This window comes from Salvelinus namaycush, unplaced genomic scaffold (assembly GCF_016432855.1).
Source record: "Salvelinus namaycush isolate Seneca unplaced genomic scaffold, SaNama_1.0 Scaffold198, whole genome shotgun sequence".
NCBI classification, from domain to species: Eukaryota; Metazoa; Chordata; class Actinopteri; order Salmoniformes; family Salmonidae; genus Salvelinus; species Salvelinus namaycush.
In genome coordinates, this window is record NW_024058763.1 from 11,091 (window position 1) to 33,389 (window position 22,299).

General features: G+C 43.7%; 2 protein-coding genes across 3 annotated transcripts; one reads left to right on the forward strand and one right to left on the reverse strand.

Annotated features, from left to right (window-relative positions):
• Window positions 1–544: 544 nt before the first annotated feature.
• On the reverse strand, window positions 545–8,319 carry LOC120037910 (26S proteasome non-ATPase regulatory subunit 13-like). Of its 2 annotated transcripts, XM_038983872.1 has the most exons (11): window positions 8,097–8,318; window positions 7,289–7,402; window positions 7,098–7,153; window positions 6,847–6,977; window positions 6,491–6,662; window positions 5,598–5,677; window positions 5,255–5,380; window positions 4,912–4,974; window positions 3,587–3,667; window positions 1,506–1,622; window positions 545–1,226 (listed from the first exon to the last, which is right to left on the reverse strand). In XM_038983872.1, exons 1-11 carry the CDS (start codon window positions 8,195–8,197, stop codon window positions 1,131–1,133), a joined length of 1,137 nt encoding a protein of 378 aa, XP_038839800.1. In that variant the 5' UTR covers window positions 8,198–8,318; the 3' UTR covers window positions 545–1,130. The 2 variants fall into 2 exon arrangements, with proteins under 2 accessions (XP_038839800.1, XP_038839801.1); XM_038983873.1 differs by lacking the exons at window positions 545–1,226; window positions 1,506–1,622 and adding an exon at window positions 2,089–2,858 and having other exon boundaries at window positions 8,097–8,319.
• A 273-nt stretch (window positions 8,320–8,592) lies between these two features.
• LOC120037906 (NAD-dependent protein deacetylase sirtuin-3-like) lies at window positions 8,593–19,014 on the forward strand. Its single transcript, XM_038983868.1, has 7 exons — window positions 8,593–8,893; window positions 9,048–9,291; window positions 9,572–9,804; window positions 9,922–10,022; window positions 10,247–10,408; window positions 10,673–10,885; window positions 18,481–19,014. The coding sequence occupies exons 1-7, from the start codon at window positions 8,797–8,799 to the stop codon at window positions 18,499–18,501; spliced, it is 1,071 nt and encodes a 356-aa protein (XP_038839796.1). The 5' UTR covers window positions 8,593–8,796; the 3' UTR covers window positions 18,502–19,014.
• The last annotated feature ends 3,285 nt before the right edge of the window (window positions 19,015–22,299 follow it).

Below are 22,299 nucleotides of genomic sequence, written 5' to 3' on the forward strand. Positions count from 1 at the left end.
CATGTACCCCTGGGTTCACCATAACCCTCTAGTGCTGGACCTCATGTACCCCTGGGTTCACCATACCCCTCTGGTCCTGGACCTCATGTACCCCTGGGTTCACCATACCCCTCTGGTCCTGGACCTTATGAACCCCTGGGTTCACCCCTGGAACCCCCCCCCCCCCAGAAGCATAACATTCTATCTGCTTCTATAGAACTATTAAATCAACTGTTAGCCAGATGGACTGACCTTTATTTGAAGGTGCCTTGAGTGTATTAGAAATGTTATGTATTTGGATGTCTTGGAAACCACATACTGTTATGGCATATGGGCAGAGCGGGGTGTAACAGAGGATGTGATCTGGAACATTCCTTGAGAACCTCGAATGTAATTTCAGCAGCTGTCAACTCAGAGGCTTGTTGTTACAACTCTCCTAAACACAATATAACCTTCTGGTTAAATATACCTCAGGATCCAGGGTTGGGGAAACCGTGTCATTCTATTAGTCAATATAACCAATAGATCTAAAACACAGTCACATCCACAATTCATGCTTGAAGGGTAATGTTACATCAACCAGCATTTGTAATTTTTATTTCAAAATTCAACAATGTTTTCTTTTATTTATTTACTGCTATAGAGTAACAAGAACGTACACAGCATCCCAACAAAAATACAAATACAAAAAAACTGAAAAAGTTGGATGCATCAGTCCTTCTGGGAGATCGGTAGGTAGAGGAATGAAGAGAGGATTCCTGTGGTGGTGTCTGTTGAAGGTGTCTGTTCTAGGGGTGAACAGGCTGGGAGAAGGGCCCTGTCCAGAAGAAAATCCTGCCACCTCCACCTTAGACCCTTGTCTGAGAGGATCTGACTGGTGTAAGCAATATGGCCAAAACTCTACCTAGCCTATCAGAGGGCAAGGTACTATCAGCATACTGCATAAACCTATCAAATCTTCTCTGATCTCTACAAGTGTCTAGAGGTTAGGGGGGTTGTTCTGGACAGGGCCACGGAGACCAGGGGGAGACCAGAGGGAGGAGGCCTGTCTAAGTGAGGCTAAACCAGGGGGAGGAGGCCTGTCTAGGTGAGGATAAACCAGGGGGAGGAGGCCTGTCTAGGTGAGGATAAACCAGAGGGAGGAGGCCTGTCTAGGTGAGGATATCGTGGGCCTGCTGTTCCACCAACACAGCCATGTTCTTCACATCCCCACACCAGACGTCCAACCGGTCCTTCATGCCCTTGATCTGAAGAGGGACAGGGAAGAGAGTCAGGGTCAAAGGTTAACAGTCACAAGCTTTTCTATATCTCGAGGATGATTTCTATAGTTCAAAGCCACTTATTTTAACTACAACTAGGATTGGTCTCAATGTCTTATGTTACACAGGACATTATAGTAAAACAGAATATTCCCTGTTTCTGGTCCAAACCAGGAGTCATGTCCAGCCCCTGAGAACCAGTGTCTCATAGATTGATTATTATTCCTTGGCCCGTGAATATGAATGTGTTAAGGCGTATGTATTTACCTGCTGCAGGTCCAGTACTCGGGGCTGCACCCAGGTCATCTGAACCTTCTGGTCCACCTCATCAATGTTTCCTTTGATCAGACCCACAGACAGAGCCTTCATCACTAGCAGCTCCACCTGCAGAGGACAAGAACCACAATCAGACCCACAGACAGAGCCTTCATCACTAGCAGCTACACCTGCAGAGGACAAGAACCACAATCAGACCCACAGACAGAGCCTTCATCACTAGCAGCTCCACCTGCAGAGGACAAGAACCACAACCAGACCCACAGACAGAGCCTTCATCACTAGCAGCTCCACCTGCAGAGGACAAGAACCACAACCAGACCCACAGACAGAGCCTTCATCACTAGCAGCTCCACCTGCAGAGGACAAGAACCACAACCAGACCCACAGACAGAGCCTTCATCACTAGCAGCTCCACCTGCAGAGGACAAGAACCACAATCAGACCCACAGACAGAGCCTTCATCACTAGCAGCTCCACCTGCAGAGGACAAGAACCACAATCAGACCCACAGACAGAGCCTTCATCACTAGCAGCTCCACATGCAGGGGACAAGAACCACAATCAGACCCACAGAGCCTTCATCACTAGCAGCTCCACCTGCAGGGGACAAGAACCACAATCAGACCCACAGACAGAGCCTTCATCACTAGCAGCTCCACCTGCAGAGGACAAGAACCACAATCAGACCCACAGACAGAGCCTTCATCACTAGCAGCTCCACCTGCAGGGGACAAGAACCACAATCAGACCCACAGACAGAGCCTTCATCACTAGCAGCTCCACCTGCAGAGGACAAGAACCACAACCAGACCCACAGACAGAGCCTTCATCACTAGCAGCTCCACCTGCAGGGGACAAGAACCACAATCAGACCCACAGACAGAGCCTTCATCACTAGCAGCTCCACCTGCAGAGGACAAGAACCACAACCAGACCCACAGACAGAGCCTTCATCACTAGCAGCTCCACCTGCAGGGGACAAGAACCACAATCAGACCCACAGACAGAGCCTTCATCACTAGCAGCTCCACCTGCAGGGGACAAGAACCACAATCAGACCCACAGACAGAGCCTTCATCACTAGCAGCTCCACCTGCAGGGGACAAGAACCACAATCAGACCCAGAGACAGAGCCTTCATCACTAGCAGCTCCACCTGCAGGGGACAAGAACCACAATCAGACCCACAGACAGAGCCTTCATCACTAGCAGCTCCACCTGCAGAGGACAAGAACCACAATCAGACCCACAGACAGAGCCTTCATCACTAGCAGCTCCACCTGCAGAGGACAAGAACCACAATCAGACCCACAGACAGAGCCTTCATCACTAGCAGCTCCACCTGCAGGGGACAAGAACCACAACCAGACCCAGTCAGGAGGTTCAAACAGTTTACAATCAACTCTCCAGATAAACCCCAGTTGTCACCAACCCTGGTCTCCAGATAAACCCCGGTTGTCAGCAACCCTGGTCTCCAGATAAACCCCAGTTGTCAGCAACCCTGGTCTCCAGATAAACCCCAGTTGTCAACAACCCTGGTCTCCAGATAAACCCCAGTTGTCAGCAACCCTGGTCTCCAGATAAACCCCAGTTGTCAACAACCCTGGTCTCCAGATAAACCCCAGTTGTCAACAACCCTGGTCTCCAGATAAACCCCAGTTGTCACCAACCCTGGTCTCCAGATAAACCCCGGTTGTCAGCAACCCTGGTCTCCAGATAAACCCCGGTTGTCAGCAACCCTGGTCTCCAGATAAACCCCAGTTGTCAGCAACCCTGGTCTCCAGATAAACCCCAGTTGTCAGCAACCCTGGGCTCCAGATAAACCCCAGTTGTCAGCAACCCTGGGCTCCAGATAAACCCCAGTTGTCAGCAACCCTGGAGGCGGAGCTACAGGATGTGTAGGCCTATAGTTCCAGACAGTAAAGCACCGACTCAACTAAATGTTATTGTGCTGGGAAATCGCCTGTGGACCAGGTGACCACGGATACAGACCTATGTTTATTAGAAGCCTCCAGATATTAATGATTTGGTATAAGTGACATACGATTGGTGGATTGATGACCAACTGACCTCGTTCACGGGGATCTTGGCACTCTGTCCAATCTCATGGAAGGTCAGCTGTCTGTTGTTGGCGGGACGAGTGAACGTCATCTAGACGGAGGAGAGAAGAAGAGGTAGACACGTTAGGGCTGTTTGAGTGCATAATTTACATGTATCCTCGTCATTAAGCAGGCGCTGTAATCCACAGACTGACCAATCAGTGCATTCAACAGTAAGTTTGTAAAAGTCGGTAAAATTAGGTGTTGGAACCCAAAAAAAATCCTATTTTTTTTCGTTCTGAACCATTATTTTATATAGGTTTTTACATTTAGCTCGACATTAAATGACTTCACCAATCAGTGTGAACAGAGCAGCTTGCTATGGAACGGGGCAAACTATTGTTTACATGCATTGGACAGACAAGTGTAGGGCGCGAGAAGCGACTGAAATTTGGGCAGGTGGGGAGAGAGACGGTGGTGGAGGAGGCTTGAAGCGCTGGGCATCTTATGACATAACATTATCTGAATTACACCCAGAGAATTATACCTACAGAGGAGCGGCTTCTATGGAGGAACGTTGAATGTCTTTGAACTTCGGAGAGTTGGTTTAACGTTGGACCACAGCTAACTAGCTTGTGTGTACAGAGCGGCACCAGAAATACCAATTTAAAAAAATTAGTTTTACCATTTTGTAGTTAATACATCCAATGTGAAACGTGATAACTATAGTATCATTAATTAGCATTGAAAAATTGAAGCCATTCTTCTGAATCATGCCTGTAACCTCAGTAGGCTATAGTAGCCTATGCTTCAGAGGGGGGAGGGGCTACAGTAGCCTACACACTCACACACACTGGCAAAGATCATCTGACAGGCAGACACTGGAAGGCGTTTCTGAGTGACAGAGTGAGGGCTTCAGAAGAAGGGGGAGGGTCAGGCATACACTGGAAGAAGTTTCTGAGTGACAGAGGGAGGGCTTTGCATAGCCACTTTGTTGTGTTTTTGTGGGACTAGAAAAAATACACGAAATTTAAGGGAACGTTATTAACCGGTTCCCATGCTTTCAAAATATCTGTTCTGTTCCGGAACAGTATAGATCACTTTCGTTCTCGGTTCAGATTCTGTTCCTCTACAAATATGGCGTTATTTTTCAGTTTTCTGTTCCAACCCTTGGATAAAACAACCACATATCACATTCATTGTGAAAAGTAAAACCTTCCGTACTCAACCGTCAGTTCTCCTGCTCTATAAAACACACACACAGAGAGACAGAGAAGAGAACCCACCTCCATCACACACAGAGACAGAGAAGAGAACCCACCTCCATCACACACAGAGAGAGAGAGAAGAACCCACCTCCATCACACACAGCAGCTGAATCTTCTGCATCAGTTTGGATTCATTGGCTGCCAGGTCAGGCTGCAACACAGACACAGGTTGAAATGAGTTGTGTTTGTTGGCTAATGACAGGTGATTTCTAATCTTCTGTGAGTATTGTAACATTATTAACTTGCATGATCATTTTTAAAATCATAGCGCCTCAACAAAACCACGTCCATGTGTATAAACAACAACCCATTCTGGAAAGAGACAACAGGAGCTACAATAGATTTCGCTCTTTATTTCTTGCAGTGATAGTTTCCATAGATACATTCAACCGACTGTTGTAGGCCGTACTATAGCCAGTTGTGCTGGTTACCTGCGCTCCCCAGGCAGACTTGTAGGCCTGGAACTTCTCCACGTTGCCTCCGTTGAAGGCGTACAATGTGTCTATCAGCCACTGCTTGTCTGTGCTCCTTAGGGACTCCAGTACTGGGTGCATCAGCTAAAAACACAAGCAGAGGCAGGCTGTCAAACAAAGGCTGTCAAAGCCATCTGGTGCTTCGAAGGCAAAACTTGAGCCCAAACTTTTGTGGCTGTAGCTCAGCCAAAACTAGCTTTAAATGGCTGCTTGATGTTTATTATTGGATAGGCTAATATCTCACCAAATGGGAGGATAGCTCAAAAACACAACTATCATGAGGGTGGTGATGGGTACTTACCAGCTCTCCGAAGTTGTAAACTCCTTCTCCTAAGAGTCCAGCCAGACCCAGTGTGAAAGCCCTCTCCTGCTTCTCTGTCTCTGATGGATATAAAGACATCAGTTATGACAGCTAGTGAGTACTAGCATAAAGACCTCATCAGTTATGACAGCTAGTGAGTACTAGCATAAAGACCTCATCAGTTATGACAGCTAGTGAGTACTAGCATAAAGACCTCATCAGTTATGACAGCTAGTGAGTACTAGCATAAAGACCTCATCAGTTATGACAGCTAGTGAGTACTAGCATAAAGACCTCATCAGTTATGACAGCTAGTGAGTACTAGCATAAAGACCTCATCAGTTATGACAGCTACTGAGTACTAGCATAAAGACCTCATCAGTTATGACAGCTACTGAGTACTAGCATAAAGACCTCATCAGTTATGACAGCTACTGAGTACTAGCATAAAGACCTCATCAGTTATGACAGCTACTGAGTACTAGCATAAAGACCTCATCAGTTATGACAGCTACTGAGTACTAGCATAAAGACCTCATCAGTTATGACAGCTACTGAGTACTAGCATAAAGACCTCATCAGTTATGACAGCTACTGAGTACTAGCATAAAGACCTCATCAGTTATGACAGCTACTGAGTACTAGCATAAAGACCTCATCAGTTATGACAGCTACTGAGTACTAGCATAAAGACCTCATCAGTTATGACAGCTACTGAGTACTAGCATAAAGACCTCATCAGTTATGACAGCTACTGAGTACTAGCACACAAAAAACTAATAACGCCTTCAAACAATTGTAAAAAAAATAATATTGTGATTTAACCAACATTAAATTCTGCTGTATGATTTCAGTGCAACATACTGCCTTTGTACATTGTAAACAGATGTTACCTGGCAGGTCTTTGATGTCGACACAGCCGAGGTAGCGCAGAGCGTCCTTGTAGTAAGAGGCATGGTTCCCCACGATGCGGTAGTATTTGCTGGACAGGTCGTAGAATCTCCCGTGGACTGACGTCACACCCGGCAAGTTATTCAGCGTCTCCTCCACCTCCTCAATTAATATCTGCAGGACGGAAGGCAGGGTTTGCATACATATACACTGGATTGAAATGTACATACATGTACATCTGGCTACAGTAACCTACTGTATGCTTTTGATTACTGCCGTCTTGGGACAGGTCTCCATTGAGATGTTTGTTTTCCAGGTTTTTACCTACAAGTTACTGTATGCCCAGACAGTGTGTTACCTTTGTGGCTGGAAGGTCATTTATCTCCAGTTTTAGGGCTCCAATAGATGTCTTGCACAGAATGACCGACTCGTCGTTGCTCTTCACCTTCTCCTTAGTCTTCTCAAGGAAAGTGATAGCATCTTTAGGATCTGAAAAGGAGAACTTGGTTGATACATGCTGTATCTGAGTGGATTCAAGGTCAATTACTTAGCATCAGCGAAGAAGAAGGTGATAGGACTACAGACTGCATGTCACGACTGTGTTCTTACCTGTCTTTTGTCTGGCAACATACAGGATGATCTCCACCAGAGACAGGGGGTTGATTCTAGAAAAGACAGAGAGATGGAGAAAGAAAGGAAACAACTGAACGCCCAGAGATTAGACTCTCTGTGTTGTAATTCTAGCTACTATTCCAATTGTCAGAGAAGCAGTTATTACTGTAGGTTGGTGTTGGTCCTACCTGTGGTCAAAGTCACTGAGGAAGTTATCATACAGCTGTATGAGGCCATCTCCTGTGGCAAAGCAAGGGTCTTTTACAAAGTCTGTGAGCTTTAGGGTCAACTGATGCCACAACCTGTCAATGGAAAGACGAGGTATGGTTAGGTACTAGCATTACATGATGAATAAGAAACAATCCTGCACTGAATGGGGTTAGTGGCAAGCTGGTCAGATGTATTTAACCTTTATTTAACTAGGCAAGTCAGTTAAGAACAAATTCTTATTTACAATGACGGCCTAGGAACAGTGGGTTAACTGCCTTGTTCAGGGGCAGAACGACAGATTTTTACCTTGTCAGTTTGGGGATTCGATCTTGCAACCTTTCGTTTACTAGTCCAACGCTCTAACAATTAGTCTACCTGTCGATAGACGAAGGTAAAACGGAGACTATGAATACCTATGGCCTTGCAAGATTGCAAAATCAAAAGTCCCTAAACGCAAAAAAAAACTAACGTTAACTAGCTAACTAACTAACATTGGCTAATTAGCTAGCCTCCCTGTCTACTGAAGCATTTTAGCAACCGTTAACCGCATAGCATCAGGGACATGACTATCATAACAAAACATTTCGGGAACGTTAGTCACATGTTACGAATAAAACATATTTCATATGTTCCACTCTACAGAATTCACAGTTGGTGGATTGTTTGTGTGTCATTCATTGATGGTTGGTGTTTAGCTAGCTACTGTAGCATTAGCAAGCTAACTCCATGACTCAGCGCATGAATGCCATACAAAAGCTAACTAACGTAGACAGACGCTATCCTTACTTTTTGTTGTAAAACTCCTCTAGTGTGTGCCATTCCGATGCCATCTCCGGAGTTGAGCTCATGCTCTGTTGCGTTTTGAGGTACCCGGTAACATCTTTCATTGTCGCGGTAGGTTTGATTTAGATACCGAATGAGAAACGTGTTGACAACTTGTATCTATAATTTCTGTACCTAGCTAGCTAACTGTACAGCTAGCACCACAAGCAACGATTAGACGCAAAGAATCATGGGAGCTGAGTTGACACAGGAATGTCTACCGTAATGTTTCTAACAAATACGCGTTTACGTGTTTTACGTGTTTTTATTACCCCATATATTTTTTAGATGTAATCACGATAAGTGGTTTGATTACTCGATATTAGTGAACCAAACTGATATTTACAATGTATAAAATAATGGCCGTGAGCACTTATATTTAAATTGTTTATTCTAAACTGTAATATAATTTTACATATTTTACGGTATAATCAGATGTCGTCACGAGTTCAAAGGTAATCAGAGCAACAACAGACTACTGCAGCGGCTCACATTTGTTTTGAGCGAATGTTGTGATTTATGAAATGTAGCTAAAGATTATGAGAGTTATGCTATTGAAATGGTTCTTCTTGTGTAAAAACATGCGCTTAAACTGCCTGCTTCCAAAATGAAGACGCGGCTCTAGAAAAGCTACACATATACTGTGTATTTCTTGCAGCTAGCTATGACTTATTTAATGTCCTCCCCACTGGTCCACAAGTGCAGGTTATGTCTGTATCACACTATTACATCGAGTACAGCTAGATTCATCCAACTGAAACGTAAGTAAGAGCGTAAATATCTAATTGAAAGGAATTGTGATTTGAAAGCTTCTTTTGAGATTGATGTGAACATTGCATAGACCTACAGGTAATATGATGGATGAGGATAGTAGCTAGTTACTCAGTAACTTCACCACATGCATTACCTTCTCAGATCAACAGCAAAGAACATTATTCCTTGCTCCAAGGCAAAGGGATGTCCACGGTCTACGTCCAAGCCAAGACAGGACAGTCTGGTGGCCTGGGTTTCGAGGACTGTTCTGTAGAGGAGGAGTGGAGGGCTCCAAGCAGCAGACGCTAGAGGACCTCACTAAGAACATCAGAGGCAGACAGTATAAGAGGATCATAGTGATGGCCGGGGCTGGGATCAGCACACCTAGTGGTATCCCAGACTTCAGGTGACCACCGATATATTTTAAATGCTTGAGGTGCACTTGACCGGTGGGCAGGGTGCATTTTTGCACTTTTGGGATTACATTTACATTTAAGTCATTTAGCAGACACTCTTATCCAGAGCGGATGATTCCATTGGTTGCATTGTAGTGGACGAAAAAGGTAAATCAAATGCAACCTCAAGTATTTGGAAAGTGTTTGAGATTTTCAGTCAACCCATGTCAGGAAAACAATGAATGCACAGACTTTGTAGGAAACCTTTTTCTCCCTAATTTCCTTGGACAGGTCGCCTGGCAGTGGTCTCTATGACAACCTCCAGCAGTATAATCTTCCTTACGCAGAAGCCATCTTCGAGATCAACTTCTTCCATCACAACCCCAACCCTTTCTTTGCCCTGGCCAAAGAGCTGTACCCAGGCAACTACCAACCCAACCTCACACACTATTTCGTACGGCTCCTTCATGACAAGGGCCAGCTCCTCAGAATGTACACGCAGAATATCGACGGCCTGGAGAGACGTAAGTTCATCCACTAGTATGACCATATTGAAAAACAGTTCAGATAATACACACAGGAGCCTGTCATCTCTCTCTCTCTCTCTCACTCGCTGTGTTTCACTGTGTTTGTGACTCTAGTGGCAGGAATCCCCCCTGAGAAACTGGTGGAGGCACATGGCTCGTTTGCTACTGCTACCTGTACTGTGTGTCTCAGAGACTACAAGGGGGAGGAGCTACGTGTGAGTCGGTTAACTATCACACCATTCTCAGAGCATTTCCCCGTTATAACTTATTCATATTATTTTAACTTCAATCCATCTAGCTCTGATACTGTCATTTGTGAAAGTTTCTTAAAAGTTTGAAAGATAATAGTTTGATGCAGTGGCTTGTTGTTAAAATATATCTAGTTTTGATTTCCTGTATTCCTCCTGTGTGTTTGTCTGCTTCTCCGTCCCTGGTTTAGCCTGATATTATGAAGGGGACAGTCCCTAGGTGTCCCACTTGTAAGGGCGTGGTGAAGCCTGACATTGTCTTCTTTGGGGAGGAGCTACCTCCTCACTACTTCAGCTACCTGAAGGACTTTCCCCTGGCAGACCTCCTCATTATCATGGGTACCTCTCTGGAGGTGAGGAACACTGCTATTAATGTGTTTTTAAGATGTTATACACATGTTAATCAGCTGTTATTAAGCTGTTATTCACAGTTATAAACATGTTATAAACCAGTTATTAACACTCTATTCTCCTGTTATTCACCTGTCAATCAGGCAGGACAGGGTTTCACTCAGTAGTCCAGGGGTCTTATAAAAGATATCTCCGGTGTATATATATATAATTCATTTATTTACTGGAGACTTATAAAAGCATGTTGTTCCATGTCAATACACTAGGTGGAGCCCTTTGCCAGTCTGGCCGGAGCTGTGAGGGACTCTGTCCCTCGCCTGCTTATCAATAGAGACCTGGTGGGGCCCTTCGCTTGGGGGACCGCGCGACACAATGATGTGGCCCAGCTAGGGGATGTGGTTGGTGGGGTGCAGATGCTGGCTGATGCCCTGGGCTGGAACCACCAGCTGGAGGCTCTCATGGCTGCCAATGCTAAGAAGGTTGGTTATGGGAAATCATAGGATTTACACACGTGTCACGTACACATTTAACACACAAACACACCTAAACCCTGGGTTCTTTGCATTCACTGATTTTCAGAGCATTCAGAGACTTAATATATATCAGGGATTCTTCAGTCTGGACAATCTTTGTCCGGCAGGAAAAATGTATTTGTATAAAAAAATAAAAAATTGTTGCGTTATTTGACTTTAAATAATATTTATTTCAAAACTGTGATTCCTAAAAAATGTGTCTGGAGATTTGGTCGACTCAGTCCGATTTGTCTGAAATCCTAAATGAATCAGGAATGAGCAGGGACAGCTCTACCATAAGGACCCCTTATTCATGTCCTCATTACATGGAGTGCAACAAGGCCAGTCATGGTCTGGAAAGTTTTCAAATGTTGATAGAATTAAACAAACAATATTCAAATCACTATGGCCACAACCATAAACTGTCAACTCCATCTCCCTGATAGAATGTGAATTTTGGTTCAATTTTTTTTTATTTGAATGAGGTTTTAGAGTCATGAAGCACCTGAGGAAAAACTAAATTGCTACTTTGTATACCACTTGAATGAATAAACATGAAAAAAAAATGTAAACTCCATAAAACAAACTCCAGATTTTCATGTGACATCAATTCTGTTTGAAAAATCTGATAGATTGATGCTTTTATTGGCAATTTTTTAAATGAATAATTTTCTATATTTTACAAAATGTTTGTGTTGAACTTCTATTTTTAGAGGCAAAACTGTGTCTGTTTTGAGTATTTGTTGTCGACTACATCGGTGACTTGGCAACTCCGTCACAGATGGCTAACCCCCTTAAGATACGCAACTCCGTCACAGATGGCTAACCCCCTTAAGATACGCAACTCCGTCACAGATGGCTAACCCCTTAAGATACGTAACTCCGTCACAGATGGCTAACCCCTTAAGATACGCAACTCCGTCACAGATGGCTAACCCCCTTAAGATACGCAACTCCGTCACAGATGGCTAACCCCTTAAGATACGCAACTCCGTCACAGATGGCTAACCCCTTAAGATACGTAACTCCGTCACAGATGGCTAACCCCTTAAGATACGCAACTCCGTCACAGATGGCTAACCCCCTTAAGATACGCAACTCCGTCACAGATGGCTAACCCCTTAAGATACGCAACTCCGTCACAGATGGCTAACCCCCTTAAGATACGTAACTCCATCACAGATGGCTAACCCCCTTAAGATACGTAACTCCATCACAGATGGCTAACCCCTTAAGATACGCAACTCCGTCACAGATGGCTAACCCCCTTAAGATACGTAACTCCATCACAGATGGCTAACCCCCTTAAGATACGTAACTCCATCACAGATGGCTAACCCCTTAAGATACGTAACTCCGTCACAGATGGCTAACCCCCTTAAGATACGTAACTCCATCACAGATGGCTAACCCCCTAAAGATACGTAACTCCGTCACAGATGGCTAACCCCTTAAGATACGTAACTCCATCACAGATGGCTAACCCCCTTAAGATACGTAACTCCATCACAGATGGCTAACCCCCTTAAGATACGTAACTCCGTCACAGATGGCTAACCCCCTTAAGATACGTAACTCCATCACAGATGGCTAACCCCTAAAGATACGCAACTCCGTCACAGATGGCTAACCCCTAAAGATACGCAACTCCGTCACAGATGGCTAACCCCCTTAAGATACGTAACTCCGTCACAGATGGCTAACCCCCTTAAGATACGTAACTCCATCACAGATGGCTAACCCCCTAAAGATACGTAACTCCATCACAGATGGCTAACCCCCTAAAGATACGTAACTCCGTCACAGATGGCTAACCCCTTAAGATACGTAACTCCATCACAGATGGCTAACCCCTTAAGATACGTAACTCCATCACAGATGGCTAACCCCCTAAAGATACGTAACTCCGTCACAGATGGCTAACCCCCTTAAGATACGTAACTCCGTCACAGATGGCTAACCCCCTAAAGATACGTAACTCCGTCACAGATGGCTAACCCCCTTAAGATACGTAACTCCGTCACAGATGGCTAACCCCTTAAGATACGTAACTCCGTCACAGATGGCTAACCCCCTTAAGATACGTAACTCCATCACAGATGGCTAACCCCCTTAAGATACGTAACTCCGTCACAGATGGCTAACCCCCTTAAGATACGTAACTCCGTCACAGATGGCTAACCCCTTAAGATACGCAACTCCATCACAGATGGCTAACCCCTAAAGATACGTAACTCCGTCACAGATGGCTAACCCCTTAAGATACGCAACTCCGTCACAGATGGCTAACCCCCTTAAGATACGTAACTCCGTCACAGATGGCTAACCCCCTTAAGATACGCAACTCCGTCACAGATGGCTAACCCCTAAAGATACGTAACTCCGTCACAGATGGCTAACCCCCTAAAGATACGCAACTCCGTCACAGATGGCTAACCCCTTAAGATACGTAACTCCGTCACAGATGGGTAACCCCTAAAGATACGTAACTCCGTCACAGATGGCTAACCCCCTAAAGATACGCAACTCCGTCACAGATGGCTAACCCCCTTAAGATACGTAACTCCGTCACAGATGGCTAACCCCCTAAAGATACGTAACTCCGTCACAGATGGCTAACCCCCTAAAGATACGCAACTCCGTCACAGATGGCTAACCCCCTTAAGATACGTAACTCCGTCACAGATGGCTAACCCCCTAAAGATACGTAACTCCGTCACAGATGGCTAACCCCCTAAAGATACGTAACTCCGTCACAGATGGCTAACCCCCTAAAGATACGTAACTCCGTCACAGATGGCTAACCCCCTAAAGATACGTAACTCCGTCACAGATGGCTAACCCCCTAAAGATACGCAACTCCGTCACAGATGGCTAACCCCCTAAAGATACGTAACTCCGTCACAGATGGCTAACCCCCTTAAGATACGCAACTCCGTCACAGATGGCTAACCCCCTTAAGATACGTAACTCCGTCACAGATGGCTAACCCCCTTAAGATACGTAACTCCGTCACAGATGGCTAACCCCTAAAGATACGTAACTCCGTCACAGATGGCTAACCCCCTAAAGATACGTAACTCCGTCACAGATGGCTAACCCCCTAAAGATACGCAACTCCGTCACAGATGGCTAACCCCTTAAGATACGTAACTCCGTCACAGATGGCTAACCCCTAAAGATACGTAACTCCGTCACAGATGGCTAACCCCCTTAAGATACGTAACTCCGTCACAGATGGCTAACCCCCTTAAGATACGTACCTCCGTCACAGATGGCTAACCCCCTTAAGATACGTACCTCCGTCACAGATGGCTAACCCCCTAAAGATACGTACCTCCGTCACAGATGGCTAACCCCCTAAAGATACGCAACTCCGTCACAGATGGCTAACCCCCTAAAGATACGCAACTCCGTCACAGATGGCTAACCCCCTAAAGATACGTAACTCCGTCACAGATGGCTAACCCCTTAAGATACGCAACTCCGTCACAGATGGCTAACCCCTTAAGATACGTAACTCCGTCACAGATGGCTAACCCCTTAAGATACGCAACTCCGTCACAGATGGCTAACCCCCTTAAGATACGTAACTCCGTCACAGATGGCTAACCCCTTAAGATACGTAACTCCGTCACAGATGGCTAACCCCTAAAGATACGTAACTCCGTCACAGATGGCTAACCCCCTTAAGATACGTAACTCCGTCACAGATGGCTAACCCCCTTAAGATACGTACCTCCGTCACAGATGGCTAACCCCCTAAAGATACGCAACTCCGTCACAGATGGCTAACCCCCTTAAGATACGTAACTCCGTCACAGATGGCTAACCCCCTAAAGATACGTAACTCCGTCACAGATGGCTAACCCCCTAAAGATACGTAACTCCGTCACAGATGGCTAACCCCCTTAAGATACGTAACTCCATCACAGATGGCTAACCCCCTAAAGATACGCAACTCCGTCACAGATGGCTAACCCCCTAAAGATACGTAACTCCGTCACAGATGGCTAACCCCTTAAGATACGCAACTCCGTCACAGATGGCTAACCCCTTAAGATACGTAACTCCGTCACAGATGGCTAACCCCTTAAGATACGCAACTCCGTCACAGATGGCTAACCCCCTTAAGATACGTAACTCCGTCACAGATGGCTAACCCCTTAAGATACGCAACTCCGTCACAGATGGCTAACCCCCTTAAGATACGTAACTCCGTCACAGATGGCTAACCCCCTAAAGATACGCAACTCCGTCACAGATGGCTAACCCCCTTAAGATACGTAACTCCGTCACAGATGGCTAACCCCTTAAGATACGCAACTCCGTCACAGATGGCTAACCCCCTTAAGATACGTAACTCCGTCACAGATGGCTAACCCCCTAAAGATACGCAACTCCGTCACAGATGGCTAACCCCTTAAGATACGTAACTCCATCACAGATGGCTAACCCCCTTAAGATACGTAACTCCATCACAGATGGCTAACCCCCTTAAGATACGTAACTCCGTCACAGATGGCTAACCCCTTAAGATACGTAACTCCGTCACAGATGGCTAACCCCTTAAGATACGTAACTCCGTCACAGATGGCTAACCCCCTAAAGATACGTAACTCCGTCACAGATGGCTAACCCCCTTAAGATACGTAACTCCGTCACAGATGGCTAACCCCTTAAGATACGTAACTCCGTCACAGATGGCTAACCCCCTTAAGATACGTAACTCCATCACAGATGGCTAACCCCTTAAGATACGTAACTCCGTCACAGATGGCTAACCCCTTAAGATACGTAACTCCGTCACAGATGGCTAACCCCTTAAGATACGTAACTCCGTCACAGATGGCTAACCCCCTAAAGATACGTAACTCCGTCACAGATGGCTAACCCCCTTAAGATACGTAACTCCGTCACAGATGGCTAACCCCTTAAGATACGCAACTCCGTCACAGATGGCTAACCCCCTTAAGATACGCAACTCCGTCACAGATGGCTAACCCCTAAAGATACGTAACTCCGTCACAGATGGCTAACCCCCTTAAGATACGCAACTCCGTCACAGATGGCTAACCCCTAAAGATACGTAACTCCGTCACAGATGGCTAACCCCCTTAAGATACGTAACTCCGTCACAGATGGCTAACCCCTAAAGATACGTAACTCCGTCACAGATGGCTAACCCCCTTAAGATACGTAACTCCGTCACAGATGGCTAACCCCTAAAGATACGTAACTCCGTCACAGATGGCTAACCCCTAAAGATACGTAACTCCGTCACAGATGGCTAACCCCTTAAGATACGTAACTCCGTCACAGATGGCTAACCCCTTAAGATACGTAACTCCGTCACAGATGGCTAACCCCCTAAAGATACGTAACTCCGTCACAGATGGCTAACCCCCTTAAGATACGTAACTCCGTCACAGATGGCTAACCCCTTAAGATACGTAACTCCGTCACAGATGGCTAACCCCCTTAAGATACGTAACTCCATCACAGATGGCTAACCCCTTAAGATACGTAACTCCGTCACAGATGGCTAACCCCTTAAGATACGTAACTCCGTCACAGATGGCTAACCCCTTAAGATACGTAACTCCGTCACAGATGGCTAACCCCCTAAAGATACGTAACTCCGTCACAGATGGCTAACCCCCTTAAGATACGTAACTCCGTCACAGATGGCTAACCCCTTAAGATACGCAACTCCGTCACAGATGGCTAACCCCCTTAAGATACGCAACTCCGTCACAGATGGCTAACCCCTAAAGATACGTAACTCCGTCACAGATGGCTAACCCCCTTAAGATACGCAACTCCGTCACAGATGGCTAACCCCTAAAGATACGTAACTCCGTCACAGATGGCTAACCCCCTTAAGATACGTAACTCCGTCACAGATGGCTAACCCCTAAAGATACGTAACTCCGTCACAGATGGCTAACCCCCTTAAGATACGTAACTCCGTCACAGATGGCTAACCCCTAAAGATACGTAACTCCGTCACAGATGGCTAACCCCTAAAGATACGTAACTCCGTCACAGATGGCTAACCCCTTAAGATACGTAACTCCGTCACAGATGGCTAACCCCTTAAGATACGTAACTCCGTCACAGATGGCTAACCCCTAAAGATACGTAACTCCGTCACAGATGGCTAACCCCTAAAGATACGTAACTCCGTCACAGATGGCTAACCCCCTTAAGATACGTCGTTCTGCAACATATACTTCAACTATTGAAGTACTTACTGTGCAACACCTAAGAGATAATGTTTGTTTTATACATTTTGTTTTAGGTTCTGAATATAGAAAAACATACCAAAATACTAATGAAATTAGCCTGGAGTATTATATAGCGCTATAAAATAAAACAAAAGGAAGTTTGTCCCTTACATTAAATTCAAATCTACAATCTATGGAAAATAATGAACGACGTGGAAGGTGTGTTCACGGAGTGGAACTGACCTTTCACAGAGTTACATTATTTTCCAAAGAATGTATAGAATCTCGAGTCGATTATCCCTTTTATACCAAAGCTATAATTTTAACATATTTGCCGCTAGGAATGTGTTAATTTTCCGGTAGAAATATGTTCAACATCCACTGAAGTAGCTAGCGAGTTGACTAGACAGCTTCAGGAGTTGCCATGGTAACCAAACAGACTTGCTAGTTTAGCTAACCAAACCATCAGTCCTAGCTTGCCATTATGAAAATCGAATTCAACAATGGCAAAAATGTTTTCAATTGGACGTTTGCTTTCAAAAGCAGCTCAAACATAGAACATGTAAGAATGAACTATAGCCAATTTATTCTATCATGCAAATATACCGTGCGTTATAGGGAAATAATGCACACTCTCTAGAATGCCCTTCAAGCCAATCAGAAACAAGTATTCAACAATGCCCATGGTATAATTAAGCAATAAGGGTGTGGTATATGGCCAATATACCACGGCTAAGGGCCGGTCTTAGGCAGGAGACAACGCGGTGCCAGCCAATCAGCATTCAGATTGGCTGAATTCGGATTGGCTGAAAGCCATGGTATATCAGACCATATACCACGGATATGACAAAAAAGTTTATAATAGCAATAAGGCTCCTCTGGGGTTTGTGATATATGGCCAATGTACCACGGCTAAGGGCTGTGTCCAGGCACTCCGCGATGTGTCGTGCCTAAGAACAGCTCTTGAATAATCTAATGTTAGAATTAAACAATCAAGGCATTTAAACACTTGTTGAACAATAAACGTAAAAATGTAATGTATTTTAAGGTGTCTGACGGTCTTGACTATTAATTTGTAATATTAAGAAAAATATTTGTGAAAAAAGTTTATTTCCCCATCTTTCAAGAATCCCTGATGTATTATAATGTACGCCATTGAGCAGACATTTTCATCCAAAGTGACTAAGTCATGCGTGCATCCATTTTACATACGTGTGGTCCTGGGAATCGAGCAGCACTACCCTGGAGTTGCACTGAGCTACAAAGGACCACTTCAAAATATAAATTCAACCTCCACTATGTGGATCTTCTGCTTCTTTTTCTAATCCGCAGGCCACAGAGAAGGAGGAATGAGACGGTCAGTGTCTTTAAGATACCTTTCAGAATGCCTCACCGCTGCAGTCCACCTCAGTCCCCCTGCCTCATAGCTCAGGACTACAGCAGAGTGTCTACTCAGCAGAGAATCTATAATTTAAATGAACTCCAACAGACTTTGATCCACACACCGTACAATCAGCACAACACAGAGGCAGCAATGGTTTCCTGTCTGGCTTTTGGAGGAAGATATTTAGTACAAATTGGGAATGTATTGGGTTGGTTTAATAGATTATATTTATTAGTCTTCTGTGAAATGTGTAAATATCTTGAGATATTCTTTTATGCTTTTTATTCTGTCTCATGTACAGTTTTTGCAGTAAATAATTAGCATAAAGACCCGTACAGAGCTGGTTTTGTTGTCAATGTCATCGACCAGACCTGCAGACCATGATGCTGCTAATAATCTTGGCACTTCGAAACAAAATCAGCTACTCTGTTTTGTCAGTCACAAGAGATTATGCTGCTAATAAAGCTGAGCAACAATTGGAACTCTTAGTGTGTGTGTGTGTGTCCATGTGACCACCAGATGGAGCTAAAGTACAGTATTGTGAACTCCGTTCAGCCCTCTTGAACTCAAATAGGTCATTGATTCATTAAATGGAATTCAATCAATGCAGTTATACTTTGTTTAAGGTCAAATCCATTGACCTGTGAACTTCCTAATGGCTGCTGAAAGCCACAGGATGAGGACAATGGTAGATCTTCTATGGCTAACCGCCCTCTCCTCCCAACGTGCGTACACACACACACTAGATGGTCATACTATAGGACCCTTTGAAATGCCCTTCCACGGCTTCCACCCTGCTACACAGCCTTGACTACCTGTCACCCCCCCATCCTAATGTTAAATAACACCATTAATAATTGAACTTGTTTCTATACTGTCCTGACAGGTTTGCATCGAAGAGATGCACATTGGGTACGGAACATAATATAGCAGACGTCAGATTCTCTCAATAGTAGTAGGTGATTGGAGCGAGGCAATGAGAAACTTAACTAGCTGATAAATACCTCTAGATCGGTTAGTCGCACCACAGTGGATTCATTTCACTGACAGAAGTTGACATTTGTTCAGTCTTGATACAAAATATTGAACAGAAATGCAATGGTTCATTGGGTCAGTCTTAAACTTTGTACATACACTGCTGCCATCTAGTGGCCAAAATCTAAATTGCACCTGGGCTGGAATAATACGTTATGGCCATTCTCTTGCATTTTAAAGATGATGGTAAAAAATAATACAAAATATATATATATTTTTTGTATTATCAGATTTATATTCTCCTACATTCCTTTCACATTTCCACAAACTTCAAAGTGTTTCCTTTCAAATGGTACCAAGAATATGCATATCCTTGCTTCAGGGCCTGAGCTACAGGAAGTTAGATTTGGGTATGTCATTTTAGAAGAAAATTTTAAAAAGTGAGCGGATCCTTATTAATATGAATACGTATTATGTTCTAATCATACTGATTTTTAGCTTGGTCTGAATCTGTTTGACAGGCCTCTCTCTTCCTCGACTGTGAATCCCCCGCCACAGCCATTAGAATGAGTTTAATCTGTGTTGTAGTCCACAGTCGTTAGAATGAGTTTAATCTGTTGTACTCCGCAGCCATTAGAATGAGTTTAATCTGTGTTGTAGTCCACAGTCGTTAGAATGAGTTTAATCTGTTGTACTCCACAGCCATTAGAATGAGTTTAATCTGTGTTGTAATCCACAGCCGTTAGAATGAGTTTAATCTGTGTTGTAGTCCACAGTCGTTAGAATGAGTTTAATCTGTTGTACTCCACAGCCATTAGAATGAGTTTAATCTGTGTTGTAATCCACAGCCGTTAGAATGAGTTTAATCTGTTGTACTCCACAGCCATTAGAATGAGTTTAATCTCTGTTGTACTCCACAGCCATTAGATTGAGTTTAATCTATGTTGTAGCCCACAGCCATTACGTTATTGGCTGCTAACAGTATTGATTGTCACACATAATGAAGGTACTGATGTTGCCCTGCTCACTGAAACCCACGCCAACAGAAGACCTCAATCTGTTCTAATCAATAGAGATTGTGTGTCCATTTTGTGAGTTCTAATTGTATTTCTGCGTTGGTAGGCCCACCACCATCTCCTGTAGGGTGAAATGACACAGAGGCAGACAGAGACATGGAGCTGAAAGTAGAAACACAGAATCACTAGATGTGTAATAACTGACCCAGTGAAGGAGGATCATCCTGATGTAAACTACTACCAATACAATAATGTAATAACTGACCCAGTGAACTGCTACCAATATGATACAATAATGTAATAACTGACCCAGTGAAGGAGGATCATCCTGACGTAAACTACTACCAATACAATAATGTAATAACTGACCCAGCGAAGGAGGATCATCCTGACGTAAACTACTACCAATACAATAATGTAATAACTGACCCAGTGAAGGAGGATCATCCTGACGTAAACTACTACCAATATGATAGAATAATGTAATAACTGACCCAGTAAACTGCTACCAATATGATAGAATAATGTAATAACTGACCCAGTAAACTACTACCAATATGATACAATAATGTAATAACTGACCCAGTAAACTACTACTAATATGATGTAATAACTGACCCAGTAAACGGCTACCAATATGATAGAATAATGTAATAACTGACCCAGTAAACTACTACCAATATGATAGAATAATGTAATAACTGACCCAGTAAACTGCTACCAATATGATAGAATAATGTAATAACTGACCCAGTAAACTACTACCAATACGATGTAATAACTGACCCAGTGAAGGAGGATCATCCTGATGTAAACTACTACCAATACAATAATGTAATAACTGACCCAGTAAACTGCTACCAATATGATAAAATAATGTAAAAACTGACCCAGTAAACTACTACCAATACAATAATGTAATAACTGACCCAGTAAACTGCTACCAATATGATAGAATAATGTAAAAACTGACCCAGTAAACTACTACCAATACAATAATGTAATAACTGACCCAGTAAACTACTACCAATATGATAGAATAATGTAATGACTGACCCAGTAAACTACTACCAATATGATACAATAATGTAATAACTGACCCAGTAAACTGCTACCAATATGATAGAATAATGTAATAACTGACCCAGTAAACTACTACCAATACGATGTAATAACTGACCCAGTAAACTACTACCAATATGATAGAATCATGTAATAACTGACCCAGTAAACTACTACCAATACGATGTAATAACTGACCCAGTGAAGGAGGATCATCCTGATGTAAACTACTACCAATACAATAATGTAATAACTGACCCAGTAAACTGCTACCAATATGATAGAATAATGTAATAACTGACCCAGTAAACTACTACCAATACGATGTAATAACTGACCCAGTAAACTACTACCAATATGATAGAATAATGTAATAACTGACCCAGTAAACTGCTACCAATATGATAGAATAATGTAATAACTGACCCATTAAACTACTACCAATATGATACAATAATGTAATAACTGACCCAGTAAACTGCTACCAATATGATAGAATAATGTAATAACTGACCCAGTAAACTACTACCAATACGATGTAATAACTGGCCCAGTAAACTACTACCAATATGATAGAATCATGTAATAACTGACCCAGTAAACTACTACCAATACGATGTAATAACTGACCCAGTAAACTGCTACCAATATGATAGAATAATGTAATAACTGACCCAGTAAACTACTACCAATACAATAATGTAATAACTGACC